This window comes from Leptonychotes weddellii, chromosome 8, assembly GCF_054177405.1.
Source record: "Leptonychotes weddellii isolate Sample4059 chromosome 8, ASM5417740v2, whole genome shotgun sequence".
Lineage (NCBI taxonomy): Eukaryota > Metazoa > Chordata > Mammalia > Carnivora > Phocidae > Leptonychotes > Leptonychotes weddellii.
In genome coordinates this window covers 58,192,058-58,215,492 of record NC_138376.1, presented here as the reverse complement: position 1 = coordinate 58,215,492, position 23,435 = coordinate 58,192,058, and the positions used below count along the sequence as shown (strand labels likewise).

Genomic DNA, 23,435 nt, shown 5'->3' with positions numbered 1-23,435 from the left:
TTATTTTCCTTTTAAACATGTATAAAATGAGAAAAAGATCCTTTATGGAAAAAGGAAATTGGCTGTAAGGAAAAATAAAATTATTGTAGAAATGCAGGAAAATATCATATAGCCAGATTATACTTTTTTGATTGAAAGATTATATTCTTGTTATAAAATAATCTAAAGTTCTGACACCTTATTTCACAAAAGAAAATTTACTGATATGGAATGTGTGTATGTACTTTAATACTCTTGTTTCATGAGAGAGATCTATTTTCTCTTACTTTTGTACAGATTAACTCAATGTGGTTGGATAAAAGACTCTTTCTCCCCTATGATAGCATCATTTGCTATATATTAATATGCATAATGCCACTTGTTATTTTAAGCATTTTGTTTTTAATGCTTTCTGATTTTTGGAATGGTTTTAGACGGTTATACCAGAGAATGAAAGATAATGCATAAAAGATGAAAGATGATGCATATAAAACACTGGTTATTAAAGACAAGGTAGGATATATCTATGTGATGTAAATCTGCTTTCAAATTTTGCCTTTGAGTCCTAATCTGATTCCTGGCTTGCACATACCCTTTCCAAAATACATTTTGAATTAAGGTATTGTGTACAAAATAGAGAAATTTAGGAAAGGTCTTTTCTGATCATCTGGAAGATTTACCAGGTTTCTTGTAGTCTACTTAATACTTATTAAATCCATGTTATTCCTACATAAATATTTTAAAGACCAGGGAGCTAAGAGTAAGAATAATTACTTCCTATTTAAAAAAGAGGAGGCAGGGGTGCCTGGGTGGTGCAGTGAGTTAAGTGTCCAACTCTTGGTTTAGGCTCAGGTCGTGATCTCAGGGTGGTGAGATCAAGCCCCGAGTTGGGCTCACGCTCAGCATGGAGTCTGCTTAAGATTCTCTTCCTCTCCCTCTGGCCCTCCTGCTTGTGCTCTTTCTCTCTAAAATAAATATATCTTTAAAAAAAATAAAAAAGAGGAGGCAGATTCATTTTCTTTAAACTATAGTGTTAGTAATGGAGATATGGCAAAGGAATAATCCCTTTTATTTTGATGATTTATATATCTACATATCTAGCTCTATACATATGTTAATATTTTTCAGATAATAATGGAAATCCATTGGGCGCCTGGGTGGCTCAGTTGGTTAAGCGACTGCCTTCGGCTCAGGTCATGATCCTGGAGTCCCTGGATCGAGTCCCGCATCGGGCTCCCCGCTCAGCAGGGAGCCTGCTTCTCCCTCTGACCCTCCCCCCTCTCGTGCTCTCTCTCCCATTCTCTCTCTCAAATGAATAATAAAATCTTTAAAAAAAAATAATGGAAATCCATTAATTTAAAAGCATTAAGACCACTTGAGAATGAAAAGTGGTCTAAAAATAAATTTTTGCAAAGGGATATCATTGACCACAGGCATCTAGTAAACAATAGTTTAATGAGTACTACAAATGTAAGAGGATTATCCAAAGTCCATTTCAAACCTCGAAAGTAAGAATAATTTATTTTTGACATTTTTGTGTTGATTTGACTCTGATTTTTCTATGCGTAAGAATGAGAAAAACTGTAAGAAATAATTAGGTAACTTGATATTTATTCCAACATTTGTCCCAGATTATTTTAGGCTTGGCTGGAAAGGGGGATTTATTTTGGAAAGAGTATGAAAAAAGAAATATGCTGTAGTAACATAATATACCTTATTTTCCATCACTATTAAGACTTGATAAACAGTTTAAAACACATAATCCACTTTTTTCCAAATCAGTCATGAAAACCTCTTCATCCATGATAATTCATCCGAGTTCTCAGTGGCAAAAACTAAAAAACGTTTGGCCTTATTTGTGATATGGCTGACTCAGTTGAGGGCACTTATGTGTAAATTTTGGCTGTTTATCCTGACTTTCTAGGACTAGACAGGGAACATAATGGGAAATAGCAGTTTGTAATGTGAGACAGGGAGGAAGCGGAGAGAAGGGTATTCAGAATTTTAAACAAAATTTTGGTGATTTCTCTTTTTTATTGATTTCAAGCATTTTGATTTTAGCTTTTGCCTCTTTTTCATAAACAATGTTGCAAGTGTAGCATTACAGCTATATACTACATTCTGTATTCCTGATCATGATTTTTAAAATTCTTTAGATTTACCTGTTTCTTTCTAGTCTTCATACTTAGGTATAGGTGCATTGCATTTATCTACAAGTGTTCAAAAAGCTTGGATAATAGTTCTGATAAGTAGTAGAAAGTACAACCTCCATTTTTACCTCTGGAAGTGATATTAATCCTGTCATGCCTTGCATTATTCTCTCAACTCCCATGTTCCCTTTCTGAACATTCTGGTTCACACATAGAAAAGTGGTAGTTGGGTGGGCTGTGTGGATACTGCTGGGATTTCTACTATTCCTGCCTTCAGGGCTACTGTGGTGGGGTAAATGGCAGGAATCTGTACAAATCTCAGAGCTGCGGGTGTTCTCAGAATTATTCAGTGGTGTGGTTGTTGCAGCATTATGTTTCCGGAGTTATTCCCAAATAATATGAAAAATCATTAGTTAATATTGGCTAATGAAGTGCCTAACATTTACATAAAACATTTTTAAAGATTTTATTTATTTGACAGAGAGAGAGAAAGAGCACAAGCAGGGGGAGCAGAAGGCAGAGGGGTAGGGAGAAGCAGGCTCCCCGCTGAGCAGAGAGCCCGACACGGAGCTCCATCCCAGGACCCTGGGATCATGACCTGAGCTGAAGGCAGACGCTTAACTGACTGAGCCACCCAGGCGCCCCTACATAAAACATTTCTAATGTGTTGAATTTAATATTAGCTAATTCTCTATTATTCAAATGAAGTACTAAACAACTGAATATTTTAAATGCATGTAATGTTCAAGAGTAGTAACATTTTGGAATACTGTGAAATTTCATTCCTACAGAATGAAACCAATATAGTCATTCCTCAGATATATGATGGCCTCTGTGGTTTGCAAATACATTTTTTAAAGGTTTCTGCTGCATATTCATATTGGGTTCTTTGCAGAGACACATCAGTTTATAATCCCTGCCTCTTTATCATTTTAGAAATAGGTACAATGACAATGAAAAAGAAATCTATGCTTACCTTACAGGGTTCTGAGCTAGTGAAACATTTGATATGTTAAAAATAATTTTGTATTTTATTTGGTTGACATTCAACAGTGAGTTAATTATACCTTACCCCTACTCCAATATAGAATATAATATCTTAGATATATGATTCATTTAGCATAAACTAAGAAAAATTTTCTTTTGATGTTATTTACTTACTTGGGCTAGAGTTGATATATTTGAATCACTGTACTAATTCTTTTTAAATTCATATTACAATAAATATGACTGATTCAATAAAAGGTAAAAGCATAAAAACTTTTTGAGTTATAAATGCATTATTGCTATCAGGTACAAATATGATTTTCTAAAATAGCTTTGAAAGTAAAATTAATGCTAATGGAAACAAATTCAATTTAAGCATCTGTTTATTAAAAGTTCTAAGTTAACTTATTAGATGCAGTTTTATAGTGGCTGCAGTCAGAATTTCAAAAGCAACTTTCCTGAGCAGTGTGTTATGTCCTATTGGTGAGGAATGTGTGGTACAAGTGACAATGCTGGGTGGTGAAGGGCAGAGATACACACTGAGAGCTGATCTGAAAGCCTAAAATGAATATAGGGTCTGAAATAATTTAAGAGACTAGTTTAGACAACAAAATTTTTGTTGTTGCATAGCCACAGACTTATTTTCTGAGAAAGCAAAGCTTTGGAGAAATAAAAGTATACCCCTTTAGCGATAAAATGTGCAAACATTTTGAACATACGTTTCGAATCAGTGCTTTGTATTTTCCTTCCCTACTTCTGTGTGTACCAACATTCAAGTACTCTGCTATAAATGCTATCCCTCTGATAGGGAGTAAAACGAAATATCTGACAGCCAGCTTTTCCTCTTCTTAGCTTTTTATTAGCCAGAGATACTGGGAAAAGAAATATTTTAAGATATAGCCCTGCTCTTGAGGAGTTCATGGTCTTGTGTAGAGACAGATGAAACATAATTAGTATGTAATTAATGTGATCAGTGTAAACCTGATGTATGTATGAACTATTGGAACTATTAATCTGTTTTTAACTCTTTGCCCAAAATTGTTTGTAGAAGGGAAACAGAGGCTAAATGATAGAATCTTTATATTTTAAAAAACAGATACACACACACCCCACCTCCATCAGATGGTAAGTAACATGGTATTTGGAGAATTTTTTTTTTTTTTAAATTTAGGGATCACTAACTTGTTTTAGGATCATTTGATCGGCACTTTCTCCTGCCACTTGGGCTTTTCATCCCTTAGTGTGGAAACTAAGATAGCGTGGAAACTGTTTTGAGGTGGGACTGGTGATCATCCACAAGGAAGGTGGCTAACGGGGGTAATTGTTGGTTGGGATGTTGAAGCCAGAGCTCCACAAGAGTTGCTGAAACAGAAATATCCTCCTGATAAACAGGTTATAAAAGGGTATTATTCTTTTAGTAAAACAGCACAAATCATTCCTCTTGAAAAATATCTATTACCTTATCCTGAGAACACTGTTTGACTTGGATTGGTCACTGTGAATTTTAGCCTTTTAAACAAAACTGAACATGTTAAAGGAATTTAGGCCACATTAGATTATAAGTAGAAGCTGTCTGGCTGTAAATACAATATGCATAAAAAATAGTAAACGTTATTTTAGTTAAACTATATAGTGGATTTTTTTGGTAATGAGTAGTAAAGCATTTGCCTCCCATATAATTTTGTAATGTAGATAATAATATATTAACTCCCATATTTGACCTCATAATTCATGTTTTATATTTTTAGGCCAGTGAGAAGAATTCCTCGCTATCAAATTCTCATCGTCAGATGGAATTAGGATATCCTCGACCTACATTGCTGGGAGGACACATAACAAATATGGGATATGAAGTACAGCATCTTAAGTTACAAACTATTTTTCCAGGTCTTATTTATTTACGTTAAACTAAAATTAACTGTCAAGTAAGAACACTGATACTTAAAAATAAGGTAAATTGCTACTATAAAAAAATGTAATCTTTACCATGTAACTGAGTAATAGAATCCTAGAAAATTTATTTACTTAATAGTATTTCCTTTTACAGAGGTGCTTGGAAGATGGTGGGTCTGTTTCAGATATCCTAATGGGAATTTTTTTTTCTTTCAGAAAACAGCAATTATAATTTGCTGTTTTCTGAAAAGAGTTTTTAAAAAGGAGGTTCAGAAGAAAGAAGTTTTGTCAGGGTTAGTTTGGGGATAGGCTTATTCCAGCAGGCCTTGTGGCAGAGGCCCCCTGAGTCATTGTGAGACTCCAGTATATGCCGTGTGTCGGAAATTGAACTGCCACCAGTTGACAGCTAAATTTGATACCCTTAGTCTTGAGCACTTCAGATGTCGTATATAGGCAGTCCAATCTTTGAAGGATTTTTTTTCTCTTGGCCACTCTACAGAATTGCAGAACTGCCCAATTTAGACTTTTTTTTTTTTTTTAAAGCACCATCTTTAAAAATTCCTGTAAATTCTAAAAAGTGTTTGGTAACTGAAAATTTGTTTTTAGGTTATTTCATGCTAAGCTGAAAACTTTACCAAATATGATGAAACTAAAATATAATGAAGCTACAGCTAAGAAAAATCTACCCACATAATTAGATTTTTATTGAGTATAATTTTTTTTCTTGATGTTCAGCCCCAATATACTTTTCTATCCAACTGGATAAATAAAAGCTAAAATATAATTTACTTAGCTTTTTTTTTGAAATAAAAACATATCCTAAACTGGTTTTGTGATAATGTTTTTAATATAAGTATTTAAAAATCCATCTTAACGGAAGACTTGGAAGAGCCAACTTTTAGTTTAGTGGGGTTGGCAGTAATCAAAGAATGCAATTGCTATAATGGCTACTACTTACTGACTGACAGCTGTGGTGTGGCAGGCATTATTCTTGTGGTCTTGTATTTATCAACTTTAATCCTTATAGTAACACTGCAAGGTAGGTATTTAGCCTCATTTTATTGGTGAGGAAAGAGAAGCTTGAAGAGATCAAAGTGCCTTGCTTGCTAAGTTTCCCCATCTGGTAAATTTGCTCAGCAGATATTTGAGAGCCTACTCTTTGTTGGCCCTGACACTCTGCTGGGTCTGAGACTGCAGCTGTGAACAAGACAAGATCTTTATTCTAAAGGAGCTTACATTTTAGTCGTAAAGTCCGGATTTGAACACAGGGTGTCGGATCCTAAAACTTTTCTTCTTAGCTTTCACATTCTCTCCTGCCAAGGACACTACAGAGGAGATGGATAAAACCGTTTCGGTGCCACTTAACGAAGTGGGTGGAGATGTCAACTACGTACTGGAGTGTGCTGTGGGAAAGTAATATTCGTATAGCAATATGGACATAGGTCAGAGGAAAAACCCTAGGACCCACAGCTCTGTGGTGGGGAATGGGAAGCCTATGCTACATACCAGTCTTGGTTTATGATCACCTGCAGATAATGTGCAAGGCAACAGCAATGCCATGTACTTGCTGCTACATCTCAAATAGCCTTAAGGATCAGTATTATCTCAGTGTAAAACCCTGCACTGTCCAACATAGTAGCCATTAACCACTTTCAAGTACTTAAAATGTGGCTAGTACAATCAGGGAACTGAATTGTAAATTTTTAAAAATCTTAATTTGAAAATTGCTACCTGATGCAGAGTTACTAGCTCTTTTAAGCATGTTTGGAACAACTTGCAGGTATGAATCTAGTTTTTCAACTACATTTTAGGAAATAAATACAGATCAAGTATTTCTGATGAAAATTTAGCATCTGAATTAAGATTTGTTATGATATACAATGTATAGATTTTAAAAACTTAGCCATTAATTATTTTTAAAATATTGATTACATGCTGAAATGATAATATTTTGGACACATTAAATATTTAAACTTAGTTTCAACGGCTTTTTTTTGTTTTACTTTTTTTATATGTATCTCCCAGGTAATTTTAAATTACATATGTGGCTTGCATTTACTTGTATTGGAGAGTGCTGGTATAATCAAAGGAGCCTGGTGAAGAGTATCTGGTCCCTATATTTTATTTCTGGCATCAAAATATTTTCCTAGTATACCTCACTACCCTTTTATCAAAAGTTATATATTACTCGTCATTCTATTCTTTCTGTTCTCTCTGTTAATGTTAAGAATCATGCTAATAAGACTGCCAATATTTATTCCTGTAATAGAAATATAAAAATTTTACACATCACTTATATTATCAGTATATAATTGTGCACATATAACACATTTATTTTCAGAGTATTTCCCATAGTAAGTTTTCATTTATTTTTTTTAAAAGATTTTATTTATTTCTTTGACAGAGACACAGCAAGAGAGGGAACACAAGCAGGGGGAGTGGGAGAGGGAGAAGCAGGCTTCCCACTGAGCAGGGAGCCCGATGCGGGGCTGGAGCCCAATGCGGGGCTCGATCCCAGGACCCTGGGACCATGACCTGAGCTGAAGGCAGATGCTTAACAACGGAGCTACCCAGGCACCCCCTCCCCTCCACATAGTAAGTTTTTAAAAATAGAAAGTAAACTTAGGTATTTGTGGGACTGTATTCAAGGACTGACAGATTTTGGGGAGAAATACTTTATATAATATACAATATATATTTTCAGGACAAAAGCAAACATAAAAAGTATAAAAATAAAATGACACAAACACAATATATTTTAGTTGGAATTTCAGAGGTTTTTTCTTTTCTTCTCTTTCCCCTTTACTTCAAAAGTTATAAATACTTTTGAAGCAGCATGTATTGTTGCACTTTTGATTTTTTGTTGTACAGTTAATGAACTTGAGAGTCTGGATGACTGGAGATCATCTATCTGGCCTTCCCATTCTTTCGTTTCTTCTTCTTTGATTAATAAAGGTTTTCCTAAAGTTTGGCCAACAAGGTTACAGACTTCTTGAGCTTTGCGCCATGCGTTCTCAACAGCAACAAGACAGGCTTTTCGTCTTAGGAATTAAATGCAGAGATTATTAATATGACATTCAATGAACTCTAACACTGAATAATTTTTATTAATTGGTAATTTAGTTAAAGATGTACTTAACTTACCGAAGATTCTCAACAGAACCTGGAGTATGATAGAACTGGGGTTGGCTGATGACAACAGAGCTATCTAACTTTTCAATAAGAAAGTTACAAATATTTTGCATTTTTCCAAATTCAGTAAATGTAATGCAGACCTGTAAATGAAATGACACTTGAAATTATTTTCATGGGTGATGCATTCTTTCAAAATTTTCTCTAAATATGAGTAAAAAAAGTAAAGCCAGATAACAATGAGGTCATTTTATAATATGTGACCGATAAGCCTACTTGATCCTTACAACTAAATTATTACGTTTTATTAAATTTTTTTAAAGTAGTGTCTCTACTTAACTTTTGAACATGTGAAATACAGTTATAATAACTAATGATCTTGTCTGTTAATTCTAACATCTATACTGGTTCTGGGTGGGTTTGATTTTTTTCCTTATTGTGAGCTTTATTTCCATGCTATTTTGCATGCCAGGTAATCTTTGTAAATTAACTTTACGGGAAGTATTGGATATTCTTGTATTTCTATAAACATTCTTTATTTTTCTAGAACTCAGCTAACTAACTTGCAAACTGATCTCTTTAGGTTTGCTTTTAAGATTTGTTACGTGGAAGTAAAGTAATGTTCGATCTGGCATTAATTATTTCCCCCTAATGACGCAGGACACTTCTGTATACTCCACCTCATGCCCTGTGAATCAAGATTTCTAGTCTGGCTGGTGCTGTACCCCAGCCCTGTATGAATGCCAAACACTGTTCCCTCTAATTTTTTGGGTGATTCTTTTTCTAGCCTCAGGTCATTTCTGTACATACATGTGCTGGGTATTCTGCTGAATACTTGAGGGGGTCGGGGGGGTGTCCCCTCTGTAGTTCTCTGAAGACCTCTCTGTGTAGCCCTCTACTCTCCTACAAACTCTAGTTGTCTTGTTTGGCCTCTCAATTCCATTTCCTCAATACAAGGAGTTTGCCAAGCTCTGTGTGGGTTCCCTTCCCTTTGAAGCTGCCTGGACACTCTTAAGACAGTGATCTAGGACATGGTAGGACTTTTTTTTTTTTTTTTAGATTTTATTTATTTATTTGAGAGCGAGAGAGAAAGAGAGAGAACAAGTGGGGGGAGGGGCAGAGAGAGAGGGAGAAGCAGGCTCTTCGCTGAGCAAGGAGCCCAACGCTGCATGCTGCACGGGGCTGGATCCCAGGATCCTGGGATCGTGAGCAGAGCCAAAGGCAGGTGCTTAACGGATTGAGCCACCCAGGTGCACCAACATGGTAGGACTTCTTCTTTCTTTTTTCTCAGGGATCACTGTGTTTCACTTCCTTATGTCCACTCTTTTGAAAAGCACTGTTTCATATACTTTGTCCATTTTTCGGTTTCAGGTGGGAAGGTGAATCTGGTCCATGTGATTCTATCTTAGCCAAAAGAAGAAGTCTTGTCTGCCTTTTGAAGAGAAGTCTTATAGTGGTTTTTTTTTTTTGTTTCCTTTTTTTTTTTTTTAATACTGTATGGTATTAGTCAGAATACCAATCTATTAGTCAAAAATCAATCTCCCCAGCCTTACCCAGGTTGCTAGTTTTTAACCTCTGAATAGTTTAAAAATTTGCATTTCCTTCCTGGTTGAAAATCAAAGCTCCAAAATGCCTGTAGGCTGCCTTTAATAATAAATACAGGGTGCACGTGGGTGGCTCAGTCGCTTGAGCATCTGACTCTTCGGCTCAGGTAATGATCTCAGGGTTGTGAGACTGAGCCCCTTGTTGGGCTCCGGGCTCAGCAGGGAGTCTGCTTGAAGATTCTCTCCCTCTGTTCCTTCCCCCACTTGTGCTGTTTCTCACTCTCAAATAAATAATCTTTAAAAAAAGAATGAAAAATACAGGGATGCCTGGGTGGCCCAGTTGGTTAAGCATGCGACTCATTTCAGCTCACATAACGATATCAGGGTTGTGAGATTAAGATTCTCTCTCTCCCCCTCTGCCCCTCCCCACTGCCTGTGTGCTCACTCTCTCTAAAAAAAAAAAAAGACAATCTCATACTTCTGCATAGTTATGCATTTGCATAGTCTATGAAACAAATCCTCTGTCTTTTATTGCTATATTTAATCTATAACAGTGTCACAGAGGCACTGTACATATATTTCATTACATGTTATGAAATATGGCAAGATTTACAGTGCCTCTGTGGAAGTTGGAAGGTAACTAAATTTGAGAGTTCAAAGGGTTTCTCTGCATGCAGATTAAAGTGATTGAGCATAATAGGTTTCAAGTATCAACAAAAGCAATTCTTGGGGCGCCTGGGTGGCTCAGTTGGTTGAGCGACTGCCTTCGGCTCAGGTCATGATCTTGGAGTCCCTGGATCGAGTCCCGCATCGGGCTCCCTGCTCGGCAGGGAGTCTGCTTCTCCCTCTGACCCTCCTCCCTCTCATGCTCTCTGTCTCTCATTCTCTCTGTCTCAAATAAATAAATAAAATCTTTAAAAAAAACAAAAAAAAACAAAAGCAATTCTTTGCTATATAAGTGCCCTTGAATTCAATTTTATTTTTTTTAAAGATTTATTTATTTATTTGAGAGAGAGAGAGTGAATGAGTGTGGGGAGGGGCAGGAGAGGGAGACAGAAACTTTAGCAGGCTCCTTGCTGAGCTCAAAGCCTGATGCAGGGCTTGATCTCAAGAACCTGAGATAATGACCTGAGCGGAAACCAAGAGTCAGACACTTAACTGACTGTGCCACACAGGGGCCCCGAAATAAATTTTATTTTAAAAAATTATTCCAATTTCTACTCTGATAGCTTAAAACAAAAATAATGTTTATAAATATACCCGCTTTGCTATGAAACATGCTGAATCTTTTGTATGCATCCTTTGTATTCTTTGCTATTAAAAAAAGAAGTATATGGAAGGAAGGACAGTGAAAATTCCTAAGCAGTTTGCAGAAAAGATACTAATTCTTTCTTCTTCAATTCCCCACCACCTCCAATTATCTGAGGCAAATCTAGTTCCACAGAATCAGGTTTAACATGTGGTACTTACTTGCTCTATTTTTATAAATAACAGGAAAAGCTATCTGTTGAGATCAGCTCCGGAGCTGCTCAAAGATTTTCTCTGCCCTGCATCCCTCTCAGCACTAGCATGACTTAAAAAGTTAGCAGATGAGCTTTTAGAAGTACATCTACATTGGTAAACAGACTATCAGCTCTTTGTCTTTGTCCCAAACCATGGACAAACTATAGTTTAGGAATGTGTGGGTTAAATGATTAACAAGAAGTAAATTTGGTAGAAAAAACCTGTATTCTGCTTTTTCTAACAGTTTAAGAACTGTTTTAAGCCTTCCAATGCCCTGAACTTCTGCTTTTAAATTCAGCAATGTGGTATATAATCTATACATAGCTAGGTAGAAATACAAGTTAATGAAGCAGAGTCACTTTACTAAAGAATAGAGATGTTGCATCACATTATTTAAAAAGAGGTATTCAGGATAAAAAACTTTCAATCTATCTCATACACTGAAGATAAAAAATTTAAGATAAATTCATATATCATATTCAGAATCCTCATTTTTCATCACAGTAAGATAATGTGATTACAAATGTATACACATATATAGATTTTACTATCTTGTACTAGCTATATTAAATTACAAAACAGATTGATACATAAATGCTTCCCATCTCTTTGGTCAAGAAGAATCATTAGTTTAGAAATTTTAGTACTAAAAAAGAAACTGAACTCCAAAATAGGTGAGTTTTTTTTTTTTTTTTTAAGTAAACTCTACCCCTAACATGGAGCTCTAATTCATGACCCCAAGATCAATCATCACATGTTATGCTGACTGAGCCAGCCAGATACCCCCCAAATAGGTGCGATTTTAAGTGCTTTTGATTAATTTGTCTCCTATTGGATAAATCAAATCTCAGTTCATTAAAAATTTCTGCAAATGAGACTTCTGAATTATTGCTAATCTCACTTACCATAAAGAAACAGGCCAAAAGCCTCTTTAAAAATACTTATAGTTCTAATTTCCCCAAAAGGCAAGTGGATAACACTGAACAAACTACATGTAGTAGGCTAGACACCTTTCAATTCTAAGCAAGATTCTAAAACAGATTATTTTAAAAATTAGTTTGTAAGAAAGTAGAAAAGAAAGAAAAAAGGTTTCTATGAGAAGGAAAGAATAGGGCCTTTTGATTCATTTTGTTTCATTGCCATAGGCCTCAAGCAATTTGCATGCTTTCTTTTCTTTTTCATATTGCCACAATCTAGTCTTTTCTTCCCTCTTTAAATCTCCCCCGGCTTTCTTGGTCCTGTCTCTGAAGAAAAGAATGTAAGTCTTTCTCATTTTAATGGTCCTCAAGAAGGCATCCAGGAATAACAAAATAAGAACACAGGAATTTAAGACTAAAATCTTATCAGGTTCTCTAAGTACTGAGTTTCTTGGTGGGATATTAAGTAGAAAACTCATCTGACTTTTAACTTTGCTTTTATTCTTGGGAGTGAAGTTCACCAACTCGATGCTTTTCTTCTAAACTCTTATCTTCTGAACCACTGCCAAATTATTTCTATCCAAAGGCCAATCTATTGAGATTGTAGATTTGAGAGTATTAAGAACAAGTCAAGATGTACTAACTTGACTTCCTAGCTGGCAAGTTACCAGAGAAATACTATAGCTATAAAGGATTTATATTTTGCTTATTTAGACAAGTCTTAGGATATACTGACATATAGTCTTCATGGCAACACTGTTGGTTAGTGTCATAGTTGATTAATGCTACTTAATATTTTTATTAATTACACAGATGGGTACACAGATGATCAGATCAGCAGGTGACAGAAAGCTGGCAGGATGGACTATAAACCCTGCTTGATAAAATCAAAATCCAAAAAGATCCTAATAGGCTAGAAATACAAGTCAAATCTAGTGGATAAAATTTTACAGAGGTAAACTTAAACTCTTATACTTCATTTTGAAATAGCAATAACAAAGTATAAAATAGGAGAAATATGATTTAAAAGCAGCATATGAGAAAGACAGTTAAATTAATTGTAATTACTAATTATGACTGTGAGCTCAAAAGAAGGTAACAATGTGATGCGAGTGTTAGAAGTTCAGTCTTAAACATTCCCGGATAAAGGAGATAATCGTCTTTCTCTAGTATGGACTGGCTAAATCACAATTAGGACACTATAGCTGTAGGTGCTCTAGATGGAAATTGGTAAGCTCAATAAAGAGTTTGTCTTACTATAAGAAGTGATTAAAGAAACTGGGGATTCTTACCCCTGGAGAAGAAAAAAGGAGCATCAACATGATACTGAACTTCAAGTATCTACCTGAAGGAACAAGTTGTTCTTCTTGGAGAGGTACATAATGGATGAATAGTAGTAAGTCAATTCTCTCTTAATGTTACAAAATTTTGTATTGATTAGATGTCTGAAAATGGAATAAACTTTTTATATTCATGCACGTACATAATTTCTAACCTTCAATATTATCTTTAAAATAAAGAGAAGGAGCAGGGTAGGTGGGAGTTTAGATAAAGAATCTCTAAAGTGCCTTTCAGGATGTAAATTTTAGTTATTATGTAATATGCTATCATCTGATCTTACTTTTTTTTTTTTCCTAAAGATTTTGTTTTGACAGAGAGAGACACAGTGAGACACAAGCAGGGGGAGTGGGAAAGGGAGAAGCAGGCTTCCCGCTGAGCAGGGAGCCCGATGCCGGGCTCGATCCCAGGACCCTGGGATCATGACCTGAGCCGAAGGCAGACGCTTAACGACTGAGCCACCCAGGTGCCCCTGATCTTACTTTATATATTTAACTGTCTATGAGAATATTGGTATATGTTAGACATTATTTTGTACCTTGTGACCCCTGGTCTCCACTGACTGCTGATGCTGACCTAAGAGCAATCATGTATCAGATTGCAGGATATAAGAATTCTGGCTATCAGGGAACACTATACAAAATATAATCAGATTCTCTGAAGAAATTGAGTGTAAGACATTAAGAAGTAAGTATAGCAGAAGGAAGAGGAGCAGTGTTTAGCCAAGTCCTCATTTAGTCATATTCTTACAGCAAAACAAGCAGCTCTAATAACATTTTCTATAACTGCACAGTGAGTCCCTAAAACAACTCAGTCTGAAAAACATGCCAGTTTTCTATGAAGCCTGTCTGTGTATTTGCTGGGACCATTCTTCTTCCTCCTTACTTCCTGGTTTTACCTTCACAATAAACCCCATTAACTTAAGATAACCTGAGCCCAATGTACATTCACTACAGCCTGAAGTCCTGATAGGTAATAACTACTGGAGGAGTTCCAGAATAACTCCCGGCTTTTGATCTCCATAATATGGAATCTTACTACTCTGTTCTTCATCCTGTTGAGGGTTTTTTTTTTTTTTTTTTGGACATCCAATCTCTATTGTGAATATCACCCAAATAGCCCCAAATTGGAAAACCTATTTTAAGAAGACAATTGATATGAGACAATGATATCATAGTGTATATCATAAAAATCATTAAAAATATTAAAACTTTTTATATCTGAGAAGTAACTCCCTTTTTTAAAAATTGAAGTATAGTTGGCATACAATGTTACATTAGTTTCAGGTGTACAACACAGTGATTCAACAAGTCTATACCTTTTTTTTTTTTTTAAAGATTTTAAGTAATCTCTACATCCAACATGGGGCTCCAACTTAACAACGCCAAGATGGAGAGTCACATGCTCCACCAACCAAGCCAGCCAGGTGCCCCAGCAAGTCTATGCTCACCAGAAGTGTGGCTACCATCTGTCACTGTACAACACTATTACAATACTATTGACTATATTTCCTATGTTGTACCTTTCATTGCTGTGACTTACTCCTTCCGTAACTGGAAGCCTGTACCTCCCACTCCCCTGCATCCATTTTGCCCATTCCCCCCGGGCCCCTTCATCCTGTTTTGAAAGATACTTTTCAATCCCAACTACTATAAAATAAATTTTGCCACGTGGATCCCTAAAATTATCATGAGCAATTAATTGATAATTTTAAGTGGAGAAATCACAAAACTATTAAATAAGTACAGGAGCAACAATGTTTGTAGAAATGACTATCTCAAAGAGGTAAGAAGCCAGGATTCTAATTTCCATTCTAATTCTTGTAATAGTCTTTGAGAAGTCTGAGCCCAAGTTATCTGAGATTAAAGTCACATCTTTAAAATTAGAAAAATAATCTATTATCTGCCTGAAGGTAGGACTAGATGATTTCTTGAGATATTTCCCACCTCTAAAGATAAAGATTATCTGGGGCACCTGGGTGGCTCAGATGGTTAAGCATCTGCCTTCGGCTCAGGTCATGATCCCAGGGTCCTGGGATTGAGCCCCATGTCTGGCTCCTGGCTTGGCAGGGAGCCTGCTTCTCCCTCTCCCTCTGCCTCTCCCCTGCTCATGCTCTCTCTCTCTCTCTCTCTGTCTCAAATGAATAAATAAAATCTTAAAAAAAAAAAGATAAAGATTATCTGACTAGATAAATAAGAGTCCACTCTAACTCCATTCTTGTTTGCTTTCTGTGATGAGGAGGCAGTATGGACCTAGCACGTATCCCAAGATGTTTGGAAGCTTGAAACAAAGAGCAGTCCTATAACCTAACCACAATTATAACATACTCTGATTTCATAATATCCTGATTATAAAATCTTTAAAGATAAGTAAAAAGTATAGGCAGTTGTAGGAACTAAATGTTATCATTGAGTGTACAAAAACTATTTTGTTCTTTTTAATTTGGGCAAAGGGTTAGTGCCTTTTTATTTTTTTTTATTTTTAAAATTATTTATTTTAAAGATTTTATTTTATTTTTAAAGATTTTATTTATTTAGAGAGAGGGACAAAGAGAGCACGAGCAGGGGGGAGAGGTAGAGGGGGAGGGATAAGCATAGCAGGGAGCCTGACATGGGGCTTGGGGCTCCATCCCAGGACCCTGAGACCATGACCTGAGCTGAAGTCAGACAGACGCTTAACCAACTGAGCCACCTAGGTGCCCCTGAAAGATTTTATTTTTGGGGCGCCTGGGTGGCTCAGTTGGTTAAGCGACTGCCTTCAGCTCAGGTCGTGATCCTGGAGTCCCTGGATCGAGTCCCACGTTGGCCTCCCTGCTCAGCAGGGAGTCTGCTTCTCCCTCTGACCCTAACCCCTCTCATGTGCTCTCTCTCATTCTCTCTCTCTCAAATAAATAAATAAAATCTTAAAAAAAAAAAAAGATTTTATTTTTAAGTAATCTCTACACCCAACATGGGGCTTGAACTCACAACCCCAAGATCAAGAGTTGAAAGCTCTACCGACTAAGCTAGCCAGGTGCCCCAAGTGTTTTTTATTTTTAAAGATTTATTTATTCCTTTTAGAGAGAGAGTGTGTGCATGCACATGTGGGGAGGGGGGCAGAGGGAGAGAGAGAATCTTAGACTCCCTAGTGACTCTAAGTTCATGACCTGAGCCAAAATCAAGAGTCCAATGCTTAACCAACTAAGCCACATGGGCACCCACAAGAGGTTTTTATATTTAAATAAAATTTAACTTACCACAACACAGTAAAATTGCATTACAAAAGAAAAGAGTTGAAAAATGTTTCAATCCTTATGTTAGGACTTTATTAATTTGCTTTTTATCTGAGAAGAAATTTCTCTCCTACAGTGTTTCCTGCTCACAAAGTGTTAACTTTACTAAAATTTTATTAGGTGGCAATTAACTGCCACTTCCTTCTTGCTATATTTATTCCATTTCAAATGATTTCTCTCAAATAAATCTCATTAAAATTTTTTTAAAAGCTCACACAGGGGCACCTGGCTGGCTCAGTGGGAAGAGTATGCGACTCTTGATCTTGAGGTCGTGAGTTCGAGCCCCATGTTGGGTGTAGAGATTACTAAAAAAAAAAAAATAAGTAAACAAAAAAACCCCACAGATATTAATACCAAAAATGATTTTGAGAAAAATAATTTTTATCAATACCATGAGAAGCATTTCTCCTGTACATTTCAAGAATAAAAATAAATGCAAATTGTCCCCACAAAGTCATGCTGTTTCCAATTATTTGTTATGATAAGTACATACCTCTGCTTCCATATGATAAGCATTTTCCACTCTTCTAAAGTCCTTTGTCACAGTTACATTTTCTGCCTGAAGCAGAAAGTACAAGAGTATGATTACTAAAAGGTTTGGCTACTAAATGCAATGACTCTAAAACATAAAGTAGAAACCTGAACTTATTAAAATCAGAATGACAGAGTATGCAGAAAGAACTGGTTTGCCTGATGTTTAAAACTTTCTTAAAAGTTACATAAAATAACTTTAAAGTCTACAAATATTTGCTGAAAATTTCATAACTGTCACTCCATTTGTAGTAATTTTTACATTAGCTTGTACAAAAAGTATGAACTTAGAGAGGTATACATATGAGGAATTATTTGTACGTAAAGCATTTGAATGTTACAGGAGTGTCTGCTGATCATGCTAAATAAACCTAAATTTGTTTCACCGTAGATATATTCCTGGTAATGTTTGGCTGGTGGCCTCCCACACAAAATATGAGATTTTCTGCTTATCTATAAGGTAATGGCTCCTAAGCAGAAGGCAATTTTGCGTCCCGGGGAAATCTGTTAATGTCTGGAGACATACTCGATTGTTAAAATGGGCTAGGGGAGTACGCTACCGTGATGCAGTAAGTAGACAGTGTGAATAAATGCTCCTGTTTGCCAGGAACTGAGGAGGTTCCTAAGACATGGGACTGTCAGCTGCAAAACTGGGACAGTCCCCAGTAAATCAGGACAAGTTGGTTACCTGATGGGTAGGGCCAGGAATATAGCTAAATATTCTACAATGTATAGGACAGCTTCCCATAACAAAGAATTATCTAGTCCAGGATGTTAAAAATAATGCTGAGATTGGGAAATCCTGCCATATTGGGTACAAACTAAAAAATACTAAAATATTCCAGCCTAGTCCATTAAGTTTTCCCAAGTAAGCTCCTGGGAAGCTATTTTATATCCAAATTTTATAAAGGGCAGATTTTAAAACACAAAATGGTCAGTATAAGAGTAAGTACTTAAGTCTATGAAGGCAGCAAGGTAACATTCTCAATAGGTATAAAAAACCATGTTATGGCAGGAGTAAACTTAAAAAGGATAAACATGAAGAAAACCATAAAACTTTATATAAAAAAATGCTTGAATAAATGGACCCGATACAATATTATAAAATCAGCAATTCTCCTGAAATTAATATATAAACAATGCAAAATATGAACAGAAGTTTTATTTGGACTGTAGAGTTTTATACTGTCTGGATTTTCTGATCGTATCCCCATGGTGTCATTTAACATGTCCCTTGCAGACAGGAAATCTTTTTAGTAGAAAAGTAATGAGGGGAGAAGTTGCCCTACATAAGTTTTACAAAGATATAATAATTTAATAATGTGGTACTAATGTAGGAACATAACCAGGATGAAAAGAACTAGTGTTCTGAAACTGATCCAAGAATGTCTGAAGATTGCAAATAAAATACCAGTAACATTTCAAACCAGTAGGCACAAGAAGCAATATGGAATCCTCATGTCATACATTCTGCCCCTACTTTCTCTAAGTAGCAACTATGTGGCTCAAGGTAAATCCTAATAGGTCTAAAATAGGTCACACCTAACTTGCTACAGGATTAGGTTAAAAATGGGGAGAAATCCAAATCTAAGCTAATTAGTATATGCCATTTCTCTGGCCACAAAGACAAATTTAGGTTGTCCATTTACAGTGAACTACAGGAATATTTTTTATGTGGTTGCAGGAAATAAGAACTATTGTCTTTCTTATTATGGTACAGTATGTGGTGTAAGGCTTGGGAATGTTGCAGCCATTTTGGTATCATGCAGGAAGCTGCAGGAAAGCCAGGAGAACTGCATCAAATATAGAGGCTTGGGGCACCTGGGTGGCTTAGTCGTTAAGCCTCTGCCTTCCACTCAGGTCATGATCCCAGGGTCCTGGGATCGAGCCCCATGTCGGGCTCCCTGCTCCACGGGAAGACTGCTTCTCCCTCTCTCACTCCCCCTGCTTGTGTTCCCTCTCTCACTGTGTCTCTCTCTGTCAAATAAATAAAATCTAAAAAAAAAAAAAAAGAAATAGAGCCTTGACCATTGCATACCTCAAGCGCATATTACCCATAAGGTTATGTAAAGCAATACTTTTATTTTTTTTATTTATTTAAAAATTTTTTAATACTTTTTACTTTTAAAGGCAATTCCAATTAGGTTCTTGCACAAGCAGTAAGGGATAAGACTTCAGTACATAATTTCAGTATAGCAACTGACCATTTAGGAGAAAATAAAACCCTTTTCCTTACACCAAAATAAATTCCAACACAGCAAATATTTAATGTAGTATAAAGGGTCCCTAAAGGTTCCAGGAAATATTAGTTAATGGTTATATAACCTTAAGCTTCCGAAGGACCCAATAAGTGTTACACCAAAGGCAAGAAACATACAGAAAAGATTAATGAATTTGACTAAATAAAACGTAAAAATTTTGAATGTTCAATACTGTAAAAAGTTATATGGCAAATATGAAATTGGGAAAATTTTTGCAATACATGAAAGACAATTATTGATAATCTTAATTTTAACATTCCCTTAAATTAATCTTGAAAAAGAAGGACAAAGCTAGAGGTATCACAATCCCAGATATCAAGATATACTACAAAGCAGCAGTAATCAGAACAGTAAATATTGGCACAGAAATAGACACATAGATCAATGGAATGGAAGAGAGAGCTCAGAAATAATCCCACACTTACATGGCCTATAACAATCTACAACAAAGGATGCAAGAATATACAATGGGAAAAAGGCAGTCTCTTCAACAAATGGTGCTGGGAAAACTGGACGGCTACATGCAAAAGAATGAAACTGGACCACTTTCTCACATCATACATAAAAATAAACTCAAAATGGATTAAAGATCTAAATGTGGGACCTGAAACCATAAAATTCCTAGAAGAAAACATGGGCAATAATTTCTTTGACATTAGCCATAGAAACATTTGTCTAGATATGTCTCCTCTGGCAAGGGAAACAAAAGCAAAATTAAACTATTGGGACTACACCAAAATCAAAAGCTTTTACACAGGGAAGGAAACCATCAACAAAACAAAAAGGCGATCTACTGAATGAGAGAAGATAATCTGCAAATGATATATCCCATACGGGGTTAATATCCAAAACAGATAAAGAATTTATACAACTCAGCACCACAAAAACAAATAATCTAATTAAAAAATGCGCAGAGGACCTGAATAGACATTCTTCCAAAGAAGGCATACAGATGGCCAACAGACACATGAAAAGATGCTCAACATCACTCATCTCAGGGAAATGCAAATTAAAACCATAATGATAATGAGATATCACCTTATATCTGTCAGAATGGCTAAAACACACAAGAAATAACAAATGTTGGTGAGGATGTGGAGAAAAGGAACCCTTGTACATGACTGGTGGGAATGCAGACTGGTGCAGCCACTGTGGAAAACAGTATGGAGGTTCCTCAAAAAGTTAAAAATAGAATTACCATATGATCAGTAATTCCACTACTGGGTATTTACCCAAAGAAGACAAAAACACAAATTCAAAAAGATACCTGCATCCCTATGTTTATTGCAGCATTATTTATGATAGTCAAGATATGGAAGCAACCTAAGTGTCCATCTTTAGGTGAATGGATAAAGAAGATGTGAGACAGACATTCAGACAAACACACACACACACACACACACACACACACACACACACACGCACACTGGACTATTACTCAGCCATAAAAAAAGAAATCTTGCCATTTGCAACAATATGGATTCTAGAGTATATAATGCTAAGTAAGATAAGTTAGCCAGAAAAAAGACAAATACCATATGATTATACTCATATGCAGAATTTAAAAACCAAATGAACAAACAAACAAAAGAGACAAAAAAGACTCAACTACAGAGAACAAACCAGTGGATGCCAGAGGGAAGTGCGGAATAGGATATAGATAGAGCGATAAAATGGATTAAGAGTATAATTATCTTGATGAGCACTGAGAAATGTACAGAATTGTTGAATCATTATACTGCACAGCTGAAACTAATTTTTTAAAACTTCCCATAAATTAATGAAGACAATAGAAAAAATGGACAAAGTATTACAAATTGGCAATTTACATGAAAAAAAGCTTAACCTCAGTGTAAAAAAGAGTAAAACACAGGAAATGACAGTAACATTTTTTTGACTACTGAATTGGCAAAGTTAAAAAAGAAAATAATACCCACTATGCCAAGGATATATTTATAGTGAAGATGTAAACTTTTCATCCTAGACTGTAATTTTTCATAAGCCTTAAAAGTATGTATAAGCCAGGAATTAATGTCTAAAAAACATAATTAAAAACATGTATAAATATCTAGCAACAAGGATATTCATTTTGTCACCATTTTTAATAATGAAAAACTGAAGCCAACTCATATGATGCGTTCAATCTATTCCTACTACTCCCTATCTTAATTTGAATGCACCCAGAAATGGACCCTGATACAAGGATGTGAGTACACTTAATTTTTAAGATGATCCCAAGAAATACTATAGGAGAGTGGGAAGTGAAACGAAAGGAAGGCAAGCCATTAAAGTATGCATTGTCAGGCAGTCACCACTATGGGCCACTGGAACTTATTCCTGCAGAGAAACTCTGGGAACCAGGGCAGAACACATGCCTCAGTTATCCTGCCCAAGGGGTAAAGTCTCTTTCCACTCACTCCCCTCAGTTGTTAGGTGAAGGCTGCTAGAGCTTGAGAAGGATTGTTAATTCTCTGGCACTACTGGCTGGCCCACTTGGAGGTGGAGCCAGGAAAAACTGCATCAGGGAAAAACTGGCAAGGAATTCACAAGTGTTGGCATATGGAAGTTGGGCCTGTATGCACACAAATGTGAAGTGCCAAGGGATACAAGTGTGGGGTATCAATAGCATCTGCTACATCCCCTACTTAAAACTCAATCACCCACTGCCAAGACAATAAAGCAGCAACATACTACAGTGGGTAAGAGCAAGAGCTTTGAGGTCAAAATTCTTGACTGGAGTCTAAACTCTGCCACCTCCTAGCTGTTTGACCTTGGGCAACCTACCTGCCAATAATCACTCTGATCCTGAGAGTTCTCATCTCTAAACAGCAACTGAAATGCCAGTTTCATGTCAAATGAGACAACATTTGTAAAAGGTCTAGCAATTAAGCAGGTTGTGTTTTTTTTTAATCACCAATAATATCCAAACTCCTCAATATAGCAAACAAGGCCTTCCTCCATGTTCTGTCTATAGCTTTCTTCTTCAGTCTTATCTTGATTCTCCTCCATTTCCCCCAGGTACTCCTGTGTCCTAGCCAAAATGAACTGCATATAGTGTTCTGAATACACATACTTGCTGCATTCTAGCGTGGAACTGGAATGCTTTACTTTCAGTCACTGTTCAAGATCTGATACAAAGAGTCACTCACTTCCATTATGAAATCTTTCTGGAATTTCTCAAGTAAAATGAACATTATCTCCTTTTATTCTACTGTATTGTCTCATGTACATGTTTCTTCACAACACTTCTATATATTAGTCTATTCCTATCATAAGACTCCTTCAGCACAGTGCCTAAGTTTTACTCATTCTCTATTTTTGGTGCCCAGAACATGCACCTATTACACATTTATTGAAAAAAAAAATACAATTATGAGTAGGCAAATACTGAAGCTTACAGCCTATGGAGGGAACATATAAAACAGAAAGCAAAATAATTACTATCACATTAAATGCTATTTTAAAATGAACAGTGATAGGAAATGCTTTAAAAATGTTTGATGGTTGAATAAGTAAATACTGCTTAGAACTTAAAACATTTTTCTATGAAAACAACACTAAAAATGAGGGTATGCCTTTACATGTGAAACTATATATGATCATAAAATAACCTATAGTTGATCTATCATGTAGTTGAATAGTTTATTTAGTGCTTCATTTTTTTCTTTTAGTCATTCAAAAACCATTTTTTGAGTATATATTATGTGATGTGTATAAAGCATAACCCATGAATGCAAAGCAAGTGATAGAAAATGGTCCGAGCTCTGGAGAGGTTTAGAATACGAAGGAGACAACAGTAAAGCAACAATTAAAATACAGAATGGTAAGTTGTCTTTTTTTCTTGATGTAGTGTTCCATGATTCATTGTTTGCGTATAACATCCAGTGCTCCATTCAGTACGTGCCCTCTTTAATACCCATCACCAGGCT

At 35.9% G+C, this 23,435-nt stretch overlaps 2 protein-coding genes across 4 annotated transcripts in view; one reads left to right on the top strand and one right to left on the bottom strand.

The window, feature by feature from the left end:
• Window positions 1-23,435, top strand: part of LOC115937180 (uncharacterized) — a 331,655-nt gene that overhangs the window by 5,428 nt on the left and 302,792 nt on the right. For both annotated transcript variants that reach the window (XM_081828569.1, XM_081828570.1), the window contains exon 2: window positions 4,865-5,003. In XM_081828569.1, coding sequence (XP_081684695.1) covers window positions 4,865-5,003 — 139 coding nt within the window. The remainder of the gene's footprint in view (window positions 1-4,864; window positions 5,004-23,435) is intronic.
• Window positions 7,322-23,435, bottom strand: part of IRAK1BP1 (interleukin 1 receptor associated kinase 1 binding protein 1) — an 18,229-nt gene continuing 2,115 nt past the window's right edge. The window contains exons 2-4 of one of the 2 annotated variants that reach the window (XM_006728627.3): window positions 17,208-17,273; window positions 8,154-8,284; window positions 7,322-8,050 (exon numbers count right to left, since the gene is read on the bottom strand). In XM_006728627.3, coding sequence (XP_006728690.2) covers window positions 7,780-8,050; window positions 8,154-8,284; window positions 17,208-17,273 — 468 coding nt within the window. In that variant the 3' untranslated portion in view covers window positions 7,322-7,779. The remainder of the gene's footprint in view (window positions 8,051-8,153; window positions 8,285-17,207; window positions 17,274-23,435) is intronic. The other variant, XM_081828568.1, reaches the window with a different exon arrangement.